We start from the raw sequence: 18,714 nt of genomic DNA, 5'->3' as shown, positions 1-18,714 counted from the left end.
CTCCCCGCCCGCCCCGCGCCCTCCCTGGGCGGGTGAGCGCGCGCGGCCGCGGTGCGCTGTGGGATAGTGGCGGTATAAAGTGTACGCTCGGCGCGGCCGTGGCTGAGGGGGCCGGCGCGAGCGGGGCATGAAGATGGCGGACGCCAAGCAAAAGCGGAACGAGCAGCTGAAGCGCTGGATCGGCTCCGAGACCGACCTGGAGCCGCCCGTGGTCAAGCGCAAGAAGACCAAGGTGAAGTTCGACGACGGCGCCGTCTTCTTGGCCGCCTGCTCCAGCGGAGACACCGAGGAGGTGCTGCGACTGCTGGAGCGGGGCGCCGACATCAACTACGCCAATGTGGACGGGCTCACCGCTCTCCACCAGGTCGGTGCTGGGCCGATCGAGGGGCCCCTAGCCGGACTGGGGCGGAGGGGGGCGAGGCCGGCCGCGTTCTTCCCCCGGAGGAGGAGGTGGAGGAGGAAGGGGCCGGAGGCGGCTGCGCTCCCTCCGCTGGGGGGTGTCGGGGCGGGGAGGCGGCGGCAGGTCAGCCTGGGACCGGCCGGGGCCGCGCGCCGAGCCCGGGCGGCGGGGCTGCCGCGGCGGGAGGCTGCGCCCCCTCCCCGCGGGCAGGGCGTCGGAAGGGGCGGATGGGCCTCTCCTCCGGCGGGAAGGAGGTGCCGCTGACCCTCTTTCGTTTTCCCCTTTTGGCACCGCTTCCCTCGGAGGGCTGGGGGAGCGGGCCCTGCCCCGGGTGGGCTGAGGGGCCGCAGGCAGGTTCCCCCGGCGTGGGAGGGTGACCGCAGGTGAGAAGGAGCGGGCCGCCCTCGGGGGGCGCTTCTGCCGCTGCCCCTTGCCCGGATCCCGGTAGTAGTTCCCTGCTTCCCTCGTCTCCCCGGTTCCGCAGTAGTTGAGCCGATTAAAGCCCGCTCGTGTGTGCGGGCGGCCGCGTTAAGAGACGGATCATCTATTTCTCTCCGGTTTCTAGGGGAAACCAGTGTTTTGTTCATTATATAGAAACGCGCATCAGGAAGGGGCTGCTTGTTTTCGTTACCGGTGGCTCCCGCCGCAGTGTAAAAGCTTAACTTCAAGAGGAGCAGGGGTCTTAAATTTTTTTTTCGTGCGTTGAAAAGTAGTAAAAAACCCAATCCATACTGCTTTGTTCTGGTGTGGGTATGTGGGAGGGGTGTTGGTGCCGAGGGAGGTAACTTTCACTTGGGCCGGGGGGGGAATGGACGGGAAACTGGCTGTGAAGTTTCCTCAAAATGGATGCTTTGTGCATGTTGAACTTCATAGCAGTCTGATTGGAATCTCAAAACGTTAGCCAAATAAGGAAAGGCTGTGGCAATCCGGAGATAATGCGGGTTTGCCTGAATAGTTTTTTTTCTCTAGAAGGCCAAAAGCTTCCACACAGTATTAGATTCACTGAATATCTGGAAAGCAAAAAAAAAATATCTTTGACAGGCTAGCTTCTTGTTCTGAAGTTTAGAAATTGTTCAGTAGTTCAAAAAAATATTTTTATGGTTATTTGCTGTAGGTTGATCAAGTAGAAATCTTCCCAAAATGGTTAGGTGAGGTGGTTTCTTACATTAAAAAAATGAGGTAGTGTATTTGTTTTCTCCATCCTGTATAGGTTTTTCAAGGCTATGAGGCTCTAGAAATACATAAATTGCCTTGCAGGACTGAATAGAATCTCCTCTTGAGCATGGGATATAAAATTCTACGACTTTGCTCTGTTTGCAGTGTCTGAGTTGTCACTTGCTCCCCTGTAAAGGGTGTTGGTTTACTTTCAGTTGTGAACTGAACTGGAAGAATGAGTGTGTGTTGTGGTTGAGCCTGTCAGCGTGTGACTGCAGCACGGTTACCTGACTGCAGGCTAGCCTGTCACTTCATTGCAAGGTTTTCTGTATTTATCCTCCTCTAATCAAGTTATGGTCGCTTCGTGCTTCCAGGGAGCTCTGCTTGAGAAGCCATACCTTAACTGGTTAGATCCTTGGCTCTGCACGTTGCTGTACTCCAGCCATTGGTAGGGAAGGATGACGTTTAGTTTAACTCTATTGTTAGAATAAGAGATGGCGTTCTTTCTTTCTGCTGTCCAGAAGGCATTTACAGAATGTCTGTGATACTCTAGACAAAAAAGCTTTCATCAGGGTAATTCTGAGCATATTCACCCCCTCTTTTTTGTACGTTGTCGTCAGCTTTCAGTTTGGAAGGGCAAAGTCTGAGGGAACAGAGGTAAAGATTTACATCACTGCTAAAATTCTTGCTCACGCTCCTCCTTTCCCCTCCCCTCTTTTAGTGATACCAGAAGACCTTTTCTGATTTTATGGTACTGAAACCAAGATCAGTTGTGAAGTTATAACCCTCTTGAGGCAGTACAGTAAGCAGAGGTTACCTGTTGCTATAAAAAAAACCTTATAACAAATCCATGCCTGTGATGACTCTGAATGGTTTCACTTCATGATTAACACAAAATCTTACTTTCTTTTAATATGCCATGTAAAAGGTGCAAATCACACATGATGTGGTCTGTAACACGAATTAATTAAATTAAATTTGCCTGCAGCGTGAAAAAAAGCTGTTCTCAAAGGAAGGTCTTCTAGAATTTATCATTATTCCTGACACTTTTGACTGGCTGATGGTAGCTGTGTTCAAGTCCATATTGTTGTGTTTAAGACTGCCATAGAGTGCTGGTTTTTTGTGGTTCTTTGGTTGGCTGGGGTTTTTTCTGTTTTGTGTCGTCTGTCAGATCCCATGTAGAAGACACTGCTCTTCAGAGAAATAAATTTATCTCAGTAAAGGTGAAATTACTGTCGTTTTCTGGTTTGTGTCGTTTTTGTCTTCCATCAATTTATTTTTCCATTTTTTGAGAGCAAATGCATACGTCTGAAATAGCAATAAAATTAAATATTTAATGTAATATTTAGCCTTTGATTTTCCTGCTACATATGGCAGTTATAGGAAGAGATTTCAGCTTTGTTTTATTTTTCACAGCCTAGGTAGTTGGAAATGCTAAGGGAAAAGTACCATTAATCCTGAAATTCTGGTGAACTTTGGGTCTGGTCTTTAATGGAGCATCAGGCTTTGTTGCTGAAGCCATTAGCTAAGCTTTTTCTCTGAGTGGGCTAGAGTGCTATGACCATCAGAGAGCTGCTTGTAGAATTGTTTCTCTTCGTGCATACGGGAAAGAAAACAATTACTTGACTTGGTAGCTGAGAGGAGGAAAGTGGGGAGGATATATATGGGTACTTCAGCTCTTGACAGTGCCAGTGAGCAGACTTTGTTTTTTATCTGCATGTGCATAAATGAGTGGACTTGAGTGCATCATATCTGAGGACAGATGAATTAAATTCTTTGGTATCTTGCAGAAGAGGAAAAATTGTCGTTAGGTGATGGCTATTATTCCTCTAAGTAATTTTGAGTTCAAAGCTCGCTTTAAGAATTTGTTCTGCCCAAGTCCGCAGGTTAGGCCTTCAGCAGAAAGGACAAAACTGTTATGTCCTGATTTCCTGTCTATGAGATACATATGCAATGTAGCATATTGCAGCAGGATACTGTGTATTGTGCTGCAGGATCTGCATTATATACATATTGTGTGTCTGTATCTGTAAGACCAGAAAACTTTAAAATGAGAACTTAAATTTACAATCAGATGTCAGTGCCGTTATTCCAGTGGAGGTGGAAGTTTGAATGTTGCACTTTGATACAGCTGTTATGCAGGATGAGCTCTAACTTAAGTACAGCTTTTCTAATCTGCCTTAACAATGGAATATAAGGGGAACTTGAGACAGGAAAGAAGCTCAAAGGTGAGCTGTGACCTTGCAGATTATTAGTGTCTCCAGAGTGGGGAGTTAGAAGTGGCATATTCCAAAATTATTTTAAGAAGAGGCTATATCAAATTTTCAATAAAACCTGATCTCTTCTTAGGCAGACGTATTTCTTCAGAGTGGGAATCGGTTCTTTCATCCCAAAAGCTTAAAGCCTATCATTCCTCAGAGTTTGGACTCTCTTCTGCTTTCCTTGGCTTTTATGAAAGAGAATTTAGTTCACTAGCTCTGACTGGAATTTACTGTTTAAATAGCTGAAATTAGTTTGTCTCGAAGTTATGTGAAGCTCTGTACAGGAAAGTGGAGCCCACCCTTTCTGGACAGCACCACGGAAAGACTGCATGCAGTGGGGAGGGACCACGATGTGGCCAGTTTCCTGGAAGGCAGCATTTCCTGTACACATTGCTCCTCTGGGAATGTCGGATATGCAGTGTGGAGTACCTGCACACACCTCAGCACTGGCTGAGATTAGGCTGTGGTTAGGTATCACAATTTATGCAGCCTGCTTTTTGACTGCCCTTTTTCTCTGAGGCTGCTCGGACCTAGGAGATAGTAACCTTGTTTTTGTCCTACTTCTCTCTGGGTGAGGATGGTGAGTGCTGTAGCCCGATTCCACCACACAGCACGGAAAGAACGTGTCCTGCTGTGCTGATCTTACCTGTTCTGGGAAGGGTACTGCTTTTGAGGTACAATGAGGGAAATTCTCTTGGCTGTTTGTGCATGGGGATCATTGCACACCCACAGGGGATGTTGTTGGTGAAGGCCCCTGCTCCTTGCTGAAGAATTCATGTCAGCTTTTTTGTCTGACAACTACAGTTTAATTAAGCAAAATTCCTTGAAGGCTATCTTCTGTATCAAATAGTGCTTTTCTGCACCTCTTGAGGTGCTCAGTTGAATATGAAGGTGAGACTGTTTTACCAACATTGTAGTTACCTACTAGTTCGCAGATAGAGCAGTTGGCAGTGTTACTTTCATTTGCTGCCGCTGTTGTAGGACTCTGCTGTGTTTATCCCTGAATGCTAATTAAGATTGTGTTTCACAGAATGTTTGCTTACTCTTTCTGAGTAAGGACAGTTCTTGCTGTTATTTCCTTTGGATTTTTTGAGATAATATTTATTAGAAGTACCTTCCTTTGCAGGAGTTTTTGCAACTGTTTATGTGGAAAGTTCTGTCAGGGCTTCTGGTGGCATATTCTTAGTACCTGATATGGTAACGAGTATGGGTACCTTTGGCACAGCTGTGTCCATGTTATGACACCCTTTCAAAACTGCAACCAGTGATGTAAAAGGAACATAAAATCTACCAGCACTGGATCCCTTTGCCTTAGAATTTGATACAGACAGTACAGCCATAGTGCTCTCTATTTCTTCTGATGAATGGTATGATACAGGTCATGTATTTGAGCAGTGGCTGCAGCACATCAAGGTGTTAAGAGCAAAGACCAGGTTGCTAGAGTCTTAAATATCTAGAATGTTTGCATCATAGCAGCAGCACCCAACAACCAAGGGTAAGGAAGGTATGGAAACAGCTCAACGCTATCCTAGTGACCTCCTGGCTATGATTTCTACCATTACTCTTTCAGAGAATGAAAGTACTGGTGCATATGGTAAACTTGTTAACTCTTCAAAACTGTCGAGTAGGTGGACTTCATTTTGTACCGAAAGGTTTGTACTCAGTTACAAAACTGATGTCAAAGTTTCACTGTTTGGAGAGGAACCAACCTACTAATCACCAAACCTCCTAATGCTCTCATTGTGGATGTTCTGCCAATGAGAATTTTGGAGTAATTTGTTCAGCTTGTTTTATTATTCTTCTATTATGGCTTTTTTTTTTCTATTTATCTATGATACAAGATAAACAGAGAAAATTAGTCCAGAAATAAATTTCTTGTTGACTTCACTCAGTGATCTGACTATAGAGGCATATTTGTTTAAATTCCCTTTTGTAATTGATTCTTGTGTGGGCCACAGATCTTTCTCTCTGTGGTTACAGTAGCTAGGTTCAGATGGTACAGTAAGTACTTGTTAACTTCCTACTGATGTCATCTAAGATTTTAAAAATTTTTTTTACCCTTTGAAAGGGAGGCAAGAAGAGGGGAAAAAAGGTGTGATTTTCCATAACATACTGTGAGTATAATAGTGGAAATTTAAATACTGTATTCAAAAAATTGTGTTCTCCTTGGTGTTTTATGAAAGAAACTAGTAACAATCTCTTCACCTTTTTAGGTTTATTATTTTTGTCAAGTCTGAACCTGGGATTTCTATGTATTTTCATTACTATGGATATTGCTTGTGCACAAACAGAATAATCCAAGTAAATTCTAGCATATAGAAATGACTTAAAGTATTTAAAGCCAATTTTCATGTTAGTGTAACTGGCAGGTTTCTTAAACTTGCTAGTCATGGAGGAAGAGTTCTGCATTCCAGTGTAAGAATAAATTCAGCTGGTAGGGATTTAGTATTTACTGAAGCTAATGTTCAGGGACAATTTCTTTTGGTCTCTAGATATGAATTGCACTGGAGCATTAATGCTGCTTTTACAGTATAGCTTGGTCTGTGGTTTTCTATGTGTTCTAGTATATTTTTGGTATTACTAGAACACTTTCTCATGATAAGCCATCAAAAAGCACCTTGTAAGAGTAGATGAGATGTGCTTTTTTATGTATGAATAAAATAGATATAAACACACTTGATTTAAGGCCTTTATGATTTTGACATTGTAGTAGCAAGAATGCTGTTGTACCAAATTATTGAATTTGGTCAAAAAACATGGAATATTATTACTTGTTAGCTAAATCTGAGGCTAGGAGATGGAAGCAGTCAGAATGAATCTCCAGTAGATTTACCACTCTCTATTCCAGGCTTAACAATATATGCTATGTTGTAGTTGGAACAGATGGTTTGACAGGCTCTTGTGCAGTTCTTTACTTGTTTATCCCTTTGCTCATGCTCTCAGTTGCTCCCTTTCTCAAAGTTATTACTTAGGCTAGTAAGACACTTAGTGCAATCCTCTCAAAAACTGAGAGCCCAGCAGACTGGTAGTCTCTCTGTGTAATTGTGTTTCCTGAGGCTGGACTCACATCATGTAGAATTGAGGAATGTGATCTGTTCTAGCAAATATTGAAATTTTATCCAAGGGTGCCTCCAGATGGATTAGACTTAGATGAACTAATGTGCTCTGAAAGCAATGTGGAGGTAGTTTTGAACAATTGTAGCATGAGTGCAATACCTTTCTAGGATTCTTGCAGCCAAGAAACTGTAAATTAAATCTTATTACTGCTGTATTGTAGTATAAATCTAGATCATACCAAGTAAGACATGCAGCATATGAGGGCATTTGCCTAACAAATGTTTTGTCAGTGCCAAACAGTATATTTTTCTTCATTGATCTTGACAGCTGTAAAATGCAAACTGGAATGCAGCTGTAAAGCAGTGGAGCCGTCCCTAAGCTGGTCAGCTTCTGATGCTGCTGGATGGGTGGAGACATTCCAAGCTCCTTTACTTTCCTATATGCATTCCTGAAATGACAGTCAGTGGAAAGCGTGGCATAAGGGTAGTGGCATTCCTCAGCTGTTTCCTTTCTAGTAATTTTAAGTCTGTAACATAGAATACAAGAAGGCAAAAGATGATCATGGTACTTGGTGGGGGGGGAAGTATTGTTGAATTATTCTTTTTTAATGCATTGTTTTGACAAGACCTGGTACCCAGCTCTTGTGTTTGAGTTATTGAGCACACTGAATCAGCCACTGCGCTGATCCTGGAAACTCTGAATCTTGGCTGGCTCATTGGCAAAACCAAAATTAGAGCAATATGATGGAGTCTTTGAACAAGACTCTCTCCCATTTATGCCTGAGTGATGTTAGCACTTACCCCAATAATATATTTGTTAGGTTAATGGCTTCTAAAGGTCTGTTAAACAGAGTGAAGTGTGGAGTTGGCTCTGAGAAGAGGGTGAAGCCCCTGAGAATCAAATGTAGCCTGATTTTGGACCTACACACAGAAGCAGGTTTATCTTAAAGATGGCAAATAAATAGTTCCTATAATACTGTGGTTTCTGAATGCTTAAATTTGGTCTATAACTAGCACATAACCATTGATTCTCATACTAAATTATCTGTAAAGTATTCTTAGAAATGGTTGTAGCCCTAAAACATTCAAAAGGACCAAGTCTCTTACTGATTATTTTTTTAAATTATTTTTAGTTCAGTCTGAAATATGCTTTATTTTCCTCTGTTATGGTTGTAGTTCAGCGTCTTCAATTGGAACCATGACAGCTTGCTTTGATGTGATCAGTTAGCCAGCTAGTGTTGATTATTAGACAATAATGATGTGGGGTTCTGGCGTGATTATTATTATTATTGTTAATTTAGTTCTGGGATGATTATTTAGTTTTGGAGTTTGTTTTACTGCCCTGACTGTGAGGCTAGAAGAGTACCAGAGTCATCTATATAGATACACTTCTTGAGTATTTGAGGTTTCTTGTACATCAAGGAATTACTTGCAATTGTTAGCTTTATGTTGTGGATCTGATAAAAATATCTATCTAGATAGATGTATCTCTTGTTTTTTCAATTTCCTAGGGTTTTCTCTTTTTTTTTTTTTTCTCTTTCACAGAAGGACTGAGGTGAATGTTAACATGAAAGCTGTTTGTTAATAATTCTAAGAAATCTCCAATCTTACAGTATGAACTTACCTTATTAGTTCTTCTTAAAATTTCACACTTGAAACAAGTACTTGTCTAAGACAATAACAATATCTTCATCTGGTAACCAAGGTGAACACCTCTGACAAGGATGTACACTGCATGTGTGTGGCCAGTGCTGCCTTCTGAAGCAGTTAACTTAGATGAAGCTTTCACTGAGGAGCTGCATTCCTCTGTCAAAGCTGGCATCCTTGTGGGCCCCTTTTGAAACTGGAACACCATCTCAGACTTAGGGCTTTGAAACTCTCAGCTTACAAATATCCTGAAATTTCCTTTAGTGCTCTTGACTGAAAACCTGTGCTTTTCTTACTGAAGTGGAAAAGTTGTTATTTTAAGGCTGCAGAGTATGTTGTCCCGAGTTTTAATGGAAGTGTTGTTGCTTGCAGTGTTTGCAAATAGATGCAGTTATACTTGAATAAATAAGCTTAATTAAGTGAATAACTTTATCAAAATAAATCAGTTTTCTAAAAGTGTATCTCCCCATCCCAGAGATGAAACAATCTGAAACTTCTTGTATTATTTCCTCAATCAGTGTGAATTATGACTACTAGTCCTGTGTTCTAGAAAATATAAGTAACTCTGCTTATTGTTGTTGCAGCATTAAGTTCTTTTAAAATTTTTATTTATATTGTCAAAAATATAAAAGCACTAAAAAAATTAGTGCTCTTTAAGTTGTTCTGCTAATCTGTTATTTGGAAATGTTTTTAAACATGTGGTTTAATCTGCTGCAAATTTGGGTGAAATGAAACCTTAGCTTTTTTTCCAAAATGAAGACTGAAAATTGGGGTGCCAATGTTGTGTCTGCAGGCCGAGTGTGGACTCCTGATCAGTAATAATCTCATTTCTATCCAATCATATAAAACAATGTCTTTAGAAAGCTTGCAGACTTCACAATTTTTCATCACTTTTATTTTATTCAGCTACTGTAGCAAATTGAAGTATTTTAGGTCCTATTTTTTTATGACGAGCCTGCACTTCATCTCCTCAGTAGAAAATAAAAGTTTAGTGCTTACCTCTGAAAGAAGAATTTTTGTGTAATGTCAGTTTCTTGGTTTCTGAGTATAACAGAGCAGAGGGGGTGAGTTGTGCTAGCACTGGGACTGTCAGTGCGTTTTTGTTTATGAACCTCTCTGGACGTGGCTTTTTGGTCACTCATTGTCTGCTTCCTTGCAAGACAGCCTAGCCAAATGCTTGGCACTTGGCTCTCTGTAGCTGTGTTTGTATGTGTTTAATAGTGATAGTGGATGCTAATGCTTGTGTGTCACAGTGCTTATCAGGTGTTTGTACACTTAGGAAGAGAAACAGCTTTCCTGCATCTCTGCAGAGGAGTAACTTAACAGGTCTAGTGTCACTTGTGCTTAACACTTCTAACAGACTTACTAAATATTGAAGGTGAGCTTTGGCTGGATCTATCAAACATGACTCCTAAGAAAGCACATGAAGTTACTGTAGAAACAAGTCTTATTTATTGCTCTAGGTAAATACAGCAGTGGTGACTTAAAAACTACCAGTTTTAAGGAAAACAGGGAACAACTTGGTGCAAATGACAGAAGATACATTATATGTTTTGTAAAGTGTTTTACCACTTACCCATGTTGGAATTGGAGGTGGGAGAGTGCTTTCTCAGTTGTTTTCTCAGCAATTGAGGAGGTTGCTATACTCTGTAGCATGTCAGTTGTAATTATAGCAAATAGCGTTTGCAGGCTCAAGTAGCTGTTAAGGTATGATTGCTGGAGATGAGCACTATTCGAAATTTTTTCTGCAAGAAGCTTCATTTTGTGAGAATAGTTGTACTTGTGAACAAAGTGTCATAACTTTCTGGAGCCTAATCATTAGTAGGTTCTATGGTACAAGGAACATGGAAACGAGTTTTTCTGAATGTGTATGGAGCAGTTCCCAAGAGAAGGTAACAGCTGCAATTTAACTTACAAAGACTTTGCAAAAGCTAGGAAAGCCTACCAAAACAAAATTTGTGATTATTAAGATGGTGGGTTGCAAAAGCTATTGCTGCAATTATGGTTTGGCATCCTTTTTTAGAATAAGACACCTGCCATGTCAGGTGCATATGCTGGATTAAAACATAAAACCAAGAAAGCTCTGGCATAGAAAAGCTTGCATGGTAGTAGTCCTATTAAAAATACTTTTCCTTTTATGTTTGTTTTTAGGTTTTTTGTTATGATTTCTTGTGTGTGTGTTGGATTTTTTTTTTTTGTTTCCAAAACACAATATATAAATAAATGCATCGCTAAAAGTTGAAGGCAGGCAAACTATGGAGATTCAAATAAATGACCAAATAGCACTTAAAAGTAACTTCCTGTCAAGAAACCTTGGCATCAGAACCATATCTTCTTCAGTGACATCATTTCTCATCAGCTATAGAGATATCACTGAAGTGTGTTTGCTTTAAGAGCTGATGTGTAATTTCCCCCTTTTGGGAGATCCTCCCAGGGCTTTGTGTCTCAATAGCTTCTTACCTGCACATATTTTAACAAGTACTGTCTTTTCAAGACAAACTCTTATGACAGCATTTGAAAGACTTTGTTCTTTCATTTCTTTTAGGAGTTTGGGTCCTTTTAATTTCTTCTCTGTAATTATCTAATTTTATTTTATATTGCCAAGCTAAATTACTTAAATACAAGAGAATTTTCTTGGTGCTTTTTTCTCCTTATTTTGCTTTGTCGTGTTTCCCTGCTGATAATGTATTTGATAACATGCTTTGAATTCTATTACTACTTGAAGGGTGCTTATGCAGAATTTAAACAATTAACAGCCTAAGTCAACTGATTTGGACTGCTTCATTGCAGCATAAACTGCAAGTATTACTTGGGTTTTAAAGTTTAAGTCAGAACCCTTACTTTTTAAAACAAAAATGGTTGAAGATCTGGATTCAGCTGTTCTGCAGCTGAGTTCATAGCAGGCTGTAAAGCTGAGGAGTGTCGCTTAAGTAGGAGTGACATCACTAACTTTTTATCAGTACACTTCTGTACTTATCTTTTGGTAGCTACGATTGATGAGACCCATATTACTCCATACAGTTGCATACGTTTCTCTTTTTAAGAAGTTCTATGACCTAGATGAAAGTGGGCATTGGGAAACACAGGGTAAAAAATAATCTTCTGGTCCTAAGATAGAACAGTGATAGAGGTAGGAATTTTTTTAATCCGGGTAAATTGCCCCCCTTTCTCTTTTTTTCTGTCCTTCTGTCTTCTTGATCTACTCATGTTCCAGAAACTGGATTTTTTGCAATCAAATCCATCTGCCTTGTAGCTTTTAATAAATAAGCAGCACTGGTTGGTTATTGGTGCTTGTAGAGTTATGAAAGAAGTCTCCAAATTCAAGTTTTAATCTGTAGAGACCTTAACAGGGTGCTGGTGTTTATAGAAATCCAGCATGTGCCCTGCTTTGATTTCTTTCTCTGAGAAAGGTCTGATGAGGGTTGGTTCCTTTAGTACTATCAGCAACCATTGAGACACATGATATTTACATGTCAGCTTTTCCTCCCCCTTGTTAGGATACCGAAGATGACTCTCCCTACCCCAAACCCATGAGTGCACTATAAATTTCTCTCTGGAATGTTTTAACTTTGCTTAATTGCAGAATACAAGGAATTGTTCCTGTAAAGCCAAATATGTAAACCAAAGATTTCCATATACTTTGGCTTTTGTCAGGCTTAGAGTGTAGATTGTGAAATGCTCCTGGCACTTCTGATGACTCTTGATTCACTGAGAATATTATGACTCTGTTAAGGTATTTATCTCCTTAATCCCAATTATTTTTCATATAATCATAGGCTTATTAAGGCTTGGAAGGGACCTTAAAGATCATCTAATCCCAACCAAATCCCTGCTATGGGCAGTGACACCTCCTCCTAGATCAGGTTGGTCAAAGCCTTACTAAAACTGCCTTTGAACACTGTCAGGGCTGGGTCACCCACAACCTCCCTGGGCAGCCTGTTCCAGTGTCTCCTATATTTTTACCATACAGTAAAAAATTTCTTTTAACATCTAGTCTAAATTTGCCATCTTTCTATTTGTACCCAGTACTCCTGTTTCTATCACGTCCGTTCCTGGCAAAAAGTAATTTTCCAGTAGGCCCCCTTCAGGTTCTGCAAGATTGCCATAAGGTCCCCATGCAGCCTTTTCTTCTCTGGGCTTAACAGCCCTGGTTCTCTCAACCTGGTCTGCCAGGCACATGCTCCAGTCCTTTTACCAGCTTTGTGGTTCTCCTCTGGGCTTGCTCCAACAGTTTCATGCCCTTACCTTGAGAGCATCAGAACTGTACGTACCACTCCAGCTGGGGTCTCACAAAAGCAGAGGAGAGGGGGAGAATCTCCTCCCTTGACCTGCTGAGCACACTCCTTTTGACACAGCCCAGGGTATGGTTTGCCTTCTGGGCTGTGATCTCGTGCAGACAACTCAGGCTGAGGTTTTCATCAAACATCACCCCAATTCCTTTTCCACAGAGCTGCTCTCAGTCATCTCTCTGCCCAACCTGTAGGTGTGTCAGGGTGAAGTCCAGTTTTAGTAATGCTCTGGCTTTAGAAGTTGCATATAAGAATCTTTCTTAAAATCTTAGGTTAAGATGCAGATAGTACATCCAGTTTAGGCACAGTGTGGTGGGGGGGGGGGTTCTGCAATCTTCTTGCTTTCTGCATATAGGACTTAAAGTTCTAGACAGTGTGTGGCTTGAATTGATCAGTTGGTGGAACCTGACTCTGTGATAACAAATGTTGGGAAAGAACTCATTAACCACTGTAATCAATATTGCAGAAAGTTGTCAATTTCTTAGAGGAGAAATATGATTCTGTCCTTGCCCAAAACACTACATGCATGCAGCAGCAATACTGTTGCCAGTTCAGCAGAGAATGAGAAGCAAAGGGAAGTTCTTTCTAATATATGATCACAGAATCAACTAGGTTGGCAAAGACCTTTGAGGTCCAGTCCAACCTATGACCTTAAACTACCTTGTCAGCTAGACCATGGCACTAAGTGCCACATCCAGTCTTTCCTTAAACACCTCCTGAGATGGTGACTCCACCACCTCCCTGGGCAGCCCATTCCAATGCCCAGTGATCCTTTCCTTGAGGAATTTCTTCCTAACCTTCAGGTCCAACCTCCCTTGGCGCAGCCTGTGTGCTCTTGTCCTGGTTGCCTGGGAGAAGAGACTGACCCCCACGTGGTTACAGCCTCCTTTCAGGGGGATGTAGAGAGTGATTGGGTCTCCCTGAGCCTTTTCTGCAGGCTGAACATCCCCAGCTTCCTCAGCTGCTCCTCACTGGGCTGTTGTTCCACACCCTTCACCAGCCTTGTTGCCCTTCTCTGGACATGCTCCAGCATCTCAACATCCTTCCTAAACTGAGGAGTCCAGCACTGGACGTGGCACTCAAGGTGCAGCCTCAGCAGTGCTGAGTACCAGGGAACAATCACTGCCCTGGTCCTGCTGGCCACAATATTCCTGATACAGGCCAGGATGCCACTGGCCACCTGGGCACACTGCTGGCTCCTGCTCAGCTGCTGTTAATCAGTACCCCCAGGTCCCTTTCTGCCTGGCTGATGTCCAGCCACCCTGTCCCCAGCCCGTAGTGCTGCATGGGATTGTTGTGGCCAAAGTACAGCCACAGTACTCGGTCTTGCTGAACCTCATATCACTGGATTCATTCCATGGATCCAGCCTGTCTGGGGCCTTCTGCAGAGCCTCCCACCCTCCAGCAGCTCAGCACACACACCCAGCTTTGTGTTGTCTGGGAATTTCCTAATGGTAGACTCAATCCCCTCATCCTGGTCATCAGTAGAGACATTAAACACGACCGTGCCCAAAGCTGATCATGGGGGATGTCACCAGGGACCATCCACCAGCTGGATGCAGCACCATTCACCACCACTCACTGGGCCCAGCCAGTTCTTAACCCACTAAAGGGTTCACTTGTCCAAGCCGTGGGCTGCCAGCTTTTCCAGGAGTGTGCTGTGGGAGACTGTGCCAAAGGCTGATGAGTAGCAGAGTGATGGGTCACCTAGAATAACTAGGGAAAGGTAATGTGTCTGCCCCATTCTCTGCAAGGGGGCTGGAGGGAGTGAGAGTAGCCTTTAATTTGAAAATTACACTGGGCACAGTGTCTAAACTGAAAAATACAGCAGGGCTGTAATGTACTGGCTGAATGGACTGGTCTGTCATAATAAGAGAATCCTCCCTTTAGCCAGCCAGGGGTGAGTTTCTGCAATTGTCAGTGGTGTGGCTGCTTTGCTGTCTTGGATTTGAATGTGTACTGAGGCTTTTTAATATGGGACTTTTGACTTTGTCACAGGTAATGTCCAGAAAAGCAAGAATCAAGGGGAAGTGCTCCCTCTCATCAAAATAGTGCAAAAGGTCTGATTGATCTGGTTATGGTAAAGCCTGTAGGACTTGCAGTATTGAGGAAAGCTTACTGGAAACCTTACTGAAGATGCTGTACTTACAAGCAGCTGTGGTCAATAAAAGTTGCATTCAACAGGAATAAGTATCTTTTATAGGCAAGTATCAGAAGGTTATAGATTAGAGCAAACTTGTAACAGTTTTGTCTACTTAGCTTTAGAAGTATTTAAAGATCTCCGACTTTCTGATCTATTTCACTTAAACAACTTTTCATTTCTACCCCAAGGAGTGCTAACCTGTTTTTAGAACAGGCTGCTGTGATGGCTATTGTCTAAGTTAATATACTTTTCTCCCTCCCACTTCAAGTGTAACTTACATTTTATGGTTAATAATTCTTAACACTGAGTGGCTTTTCTTTGCAGCTATTGAGAGGTATCTTCATGTCATATAGTTTCTATTGGCTCTTGTGATGTCCTGTGTTCAGGGTTGAATAGGCAGAACCTTCGGAGATATAGTAGTGATGTAATTAATCTGCAATATCAGCATCTCTTCATACTGTTTTTAGAGTTTACTGTATGGGTAGAACAGGTGCTTAGCTGATTGACAGTGTTCTTCAGCCATAAAAGAACAAGCTAAAATTCTGGCTTTAAATCTCTGAATCCTTGATGCAATAAACCTTTGTAGCATTCTTTTTGAGCTTGGGAGTTGAAGCCAATGTCAGTAATTTTTTTTCTTTTAGAAGAATGTTTAAATTGACAAGCTTTAACTGTCAAGTCTCTGCTATAGTGTTAGTGTTGGGTTTGACCTGTGATTTCAATGTAAGTGTCAGACTTCTGAATTAATTCTGAATTTTCTGTATTGCCATAATTCTCCCCTGTATTTTGCCAGTAGTTGTAGCAAGTTGTAGTTCCACTAAGCACCATAAATCACTGATCCTTTTTTCCCCCGATTTCCTGCAAAGGACTGTGGGGAAGGAGAAGAATGGATGTTCTGCATTTGTTAATCGGTAAATGTAGGAGTTGTACATGCCACAAATTAGGAGATAGAGAAATTTTGAATGCATGAAGCCAAAATCCTGGCTCTCCATCACTGTGATATGGGATTATTTAGTTTGTAACTTCATCCAGCATTTGAGCTAAAACTGCTAGAAGTAGACATTAAATTCTCCAGTAGCAGTTGAATCTCAGGAGTAAAGTTCAGGGCAACTTTTGCCTCAGTTGATGAAGTCCTGGTAAACTTGCTTTGATCAACTTAGATTTTATTTTGTGCATGTACTGGCACAGGCAGCTCCTTCAGTTTGTAACCAACTATGATGTGTAATCAAGTATAGCCAGATTGCTCTGACCTCCTGCAAGCTGGTCTCCTAAAATGGAAATTATCCATTTTGCAGATGGAAATTGGAGCCAAGCAGCTGTGAATTCCAGGAGACAAATACTGAAGCAAACTCATAACTTTGGTTGTCTGTTCTAAAAACCAAATGACAGTTGAGCCTTGCATTTGCCACTTGCTTTCAATCCATGATTTTTTTTCCAAGAAGTCAGGAAGTATTTGTATGAAGGCACTGCTTACTATCCAAAGTTTTTTGTTTCTTTTTTCACATAAGTCTTTTCTTTGTAATACTTACTTTCTCTAACTTCCTCTCCTAAAACAACAAACTCTTGCTATTCCCCAACCTTTGCTTCCATGGCTGCTGTTTTAGGGAGTTAGTGTTTATTTGCACTGAATCAGCTTTTACTGACTGAATTGCAGGAAACCAGGATAGGTTGACAAATATGTACATTTTCATGCAGCAGTAATGCTGATCACCTGCAGTTGTAGAGGTTGGTGTGGAATTGCTTAACTCTAAAGCCTATTGAATGTAGAAGTGACAAATTACGTGCTTAGAAGGACACTTCCATGAATCTGTTGCTTAGAGTTAAATGTACTGCCTAGATGAAAGATCTACTGTTTCTTCCTTAGTTTAGCTTTGGAAATGGAAGACAAAAACTGGGTGAAATTGTATTAGTTGCTAGTGTTCTGTGCTATTCCCAGGGGACTACTTATTTAAACCTATAAAACCATCATTTAACTGTTGTAGAAATTTTTAGTCTGTGTGAAAGCTTGCTGCATATTTTAGGTTTTCATGGAGGCTTGTAACTTGCACTACATCAGGCTTAGTTTTTGACAAAAATCTGAATTGTAGGCAGAAGGAAAGCTGGCAATATATGCAGACAAACCAACAAACAGTTCTGCTAACATGTTCCCAAGGGTCCTACATAAACTGGAAGAAAAGTTATGCAACCTCCTTAATCTGTGTTCCTGGTAGCCATACTGAAACTTTGCCTTTAAAGAAAAAAAGGCTTTTGTAGTTATGCCCTAAGGCTGCAAAAATACCCCAACTAATGCATTCAAAGGTGCAAAATCGTAAGGATCTTTCCCAACAGCCAGATCACACTAAGAATTCTTTTTGGTGGAAGGTGCTTTTTGGGTGACCATTTAGAAGGTGAAAGACAAAATAGAGCTGTGGTTTGCCAAAAATTATGTAAAAGAGAAGGAAAAACCCAAAACACAACCAAAAATTTCTACTGGTCCTTGAAGACAAAAAACTGCTGTTGCACTGGATTTACAGCCTTTCTGATTCAGCTCTCAAGTGGTAGCCGCAGTGAGCATGGTACTACTTTGTTACGAGGTGGGCTGTATTTAAAGTATGTAAAGTATCTTTAGATGCTGGTTGTTGAGTGTTTGGTGGAAGGGATACTTCTGCCACTGAAGTATCTGGAGGATATTTGCTTAGCCTTTGTCTGCTTACTTTTAGGTGAAATAAAAGTGAGGGATTTTCTTCTGCTTTGAAGACTCTTTTTTTCTTAATCTGAGTTATGAGGCTTTTGATTTTTAGCGTCTAAGGAATTCTGACTTCCTCAAATCCTTGGCCATGGAAAGCAAGTACATAACTAGAGATACGATGCTTACTGTAGTTATCTACCAAACAATCTTCTGTTTCTTGCTGTATTCTAGTGCCTTACTTTTTTTCTGTTCCCAAGGTTACCAGAAGAAATAAAATTATTTTTGCTTTACACATCTTTTTCCTACGTGCATTTAGCCAGCAGTTTCAGAATGCTGTTTGATATCACATTGACCTTGATAGCATGTAGCATTGTCTTTCCTGTTTTAGTCAGTCCGGGCAAGGAGTTTGTCTAAATGCAAGCATACAGGCTTCAGTCCGCTGAACAGGGATGTCTTTGCTCAACCTATTCCTGGATCTCAGACCTTACTTTTTTTGGCAGGCAGGTAGGCATGTGTTGTCATCTTTCCACCTACTGCAAAGTTAGTCTGGACAGAAGTGTGGTCTTCATTCCTGAAAAGTATGGCATAGGAAGCAGAGAAATGAGTGGAAAGGAGGAATTGTAGCATACCAAGCAGAAGAGATTTGTTACAAAAAGAGTAACAAGTTTTGTTAACAGCAGAGTGTTCTTTGTTCCACAAAGCAGAAATGTAAAATGCAGTTGTTAACTTTAATGCTGTGTAAGTAAGCAAATGTTTACTCAATACATGGGTTATCTTACATTCCTAGAATTTGCAGCAATCTTGCCTTACATTGTCTTTTGACCTTTTTTCCTTTTTTTTTTTTAATAACATCTGAACAGGTGACTGAGAGGTGCCAGGGTACACTGGCTTGATGAGAAATAAGTTTCAACAGAAGGTGCTTTTGGGTGTAGCTTTCTTTTTTAATGAAAGTATGATTTGTCTGCTTTGAATGATTCTTTGAATTAGATACAGAAACATAGATGCCCAGTATAGTTCTTCAGGAGTATTGTTTGGGGAGATCAGGACTTTGCTGGTGTCCTAACTAATGCTTGTCTGTCTGGTTTTCTTGTTTTGTTG

General features: G+C 41.4%; 1 protein-coding gene across 6 annotated transcripts in view; it reads left to right on the top strand.

Annotated features, from left to right (window-relative positions):
- The window catches only part of PPP1R12A (protein phosphatase 1 regulatory subunit 12A), a 113,048-nt gene continuing 94,334 nt past the window's right edge, over positions 1 to 18,714 (top strand). For 3 of the 6 annotated variants that reach the window (XM_064419603.1, XM_064419601.1, XM_064419602.1), the window contains exon 1: positions 2 to 364. In XM_064419603.1, the coding sequence (XP_064275673.1) occupies positions 128 to 364 (237 nt within the window). In that variant the 5' untranslated portion in view covers positions 2 to 127. Of the gene's footprint in view, positions 365 to 5,447; positions 5,469 to 18,714 lie in introns of those variants that run through there. The other 3 variants (XM_064419605.1, XM_064419600.1, XM_064419604.1) reach the window with 3 other exon arrangements.

The sequence above is a fragment of the Passer domesticus genome, chromosome 5 (assembly GCF_036417665.1).
Source record: "Passer domesticus isolate bPasDom1 chromosome 5, bPasDom1.hap1, whole genome shotgun sequence".
NCBI classification, from domain to species: domain Eukaryota; kingdom Metazoa; phylum Chordata; class Aves; order Passeriformes; family Passeridae; genus Passer; species Passer domesticus.
This window is presented reverse-complemented; position numbering and strand designations above follow the sequence as displayed.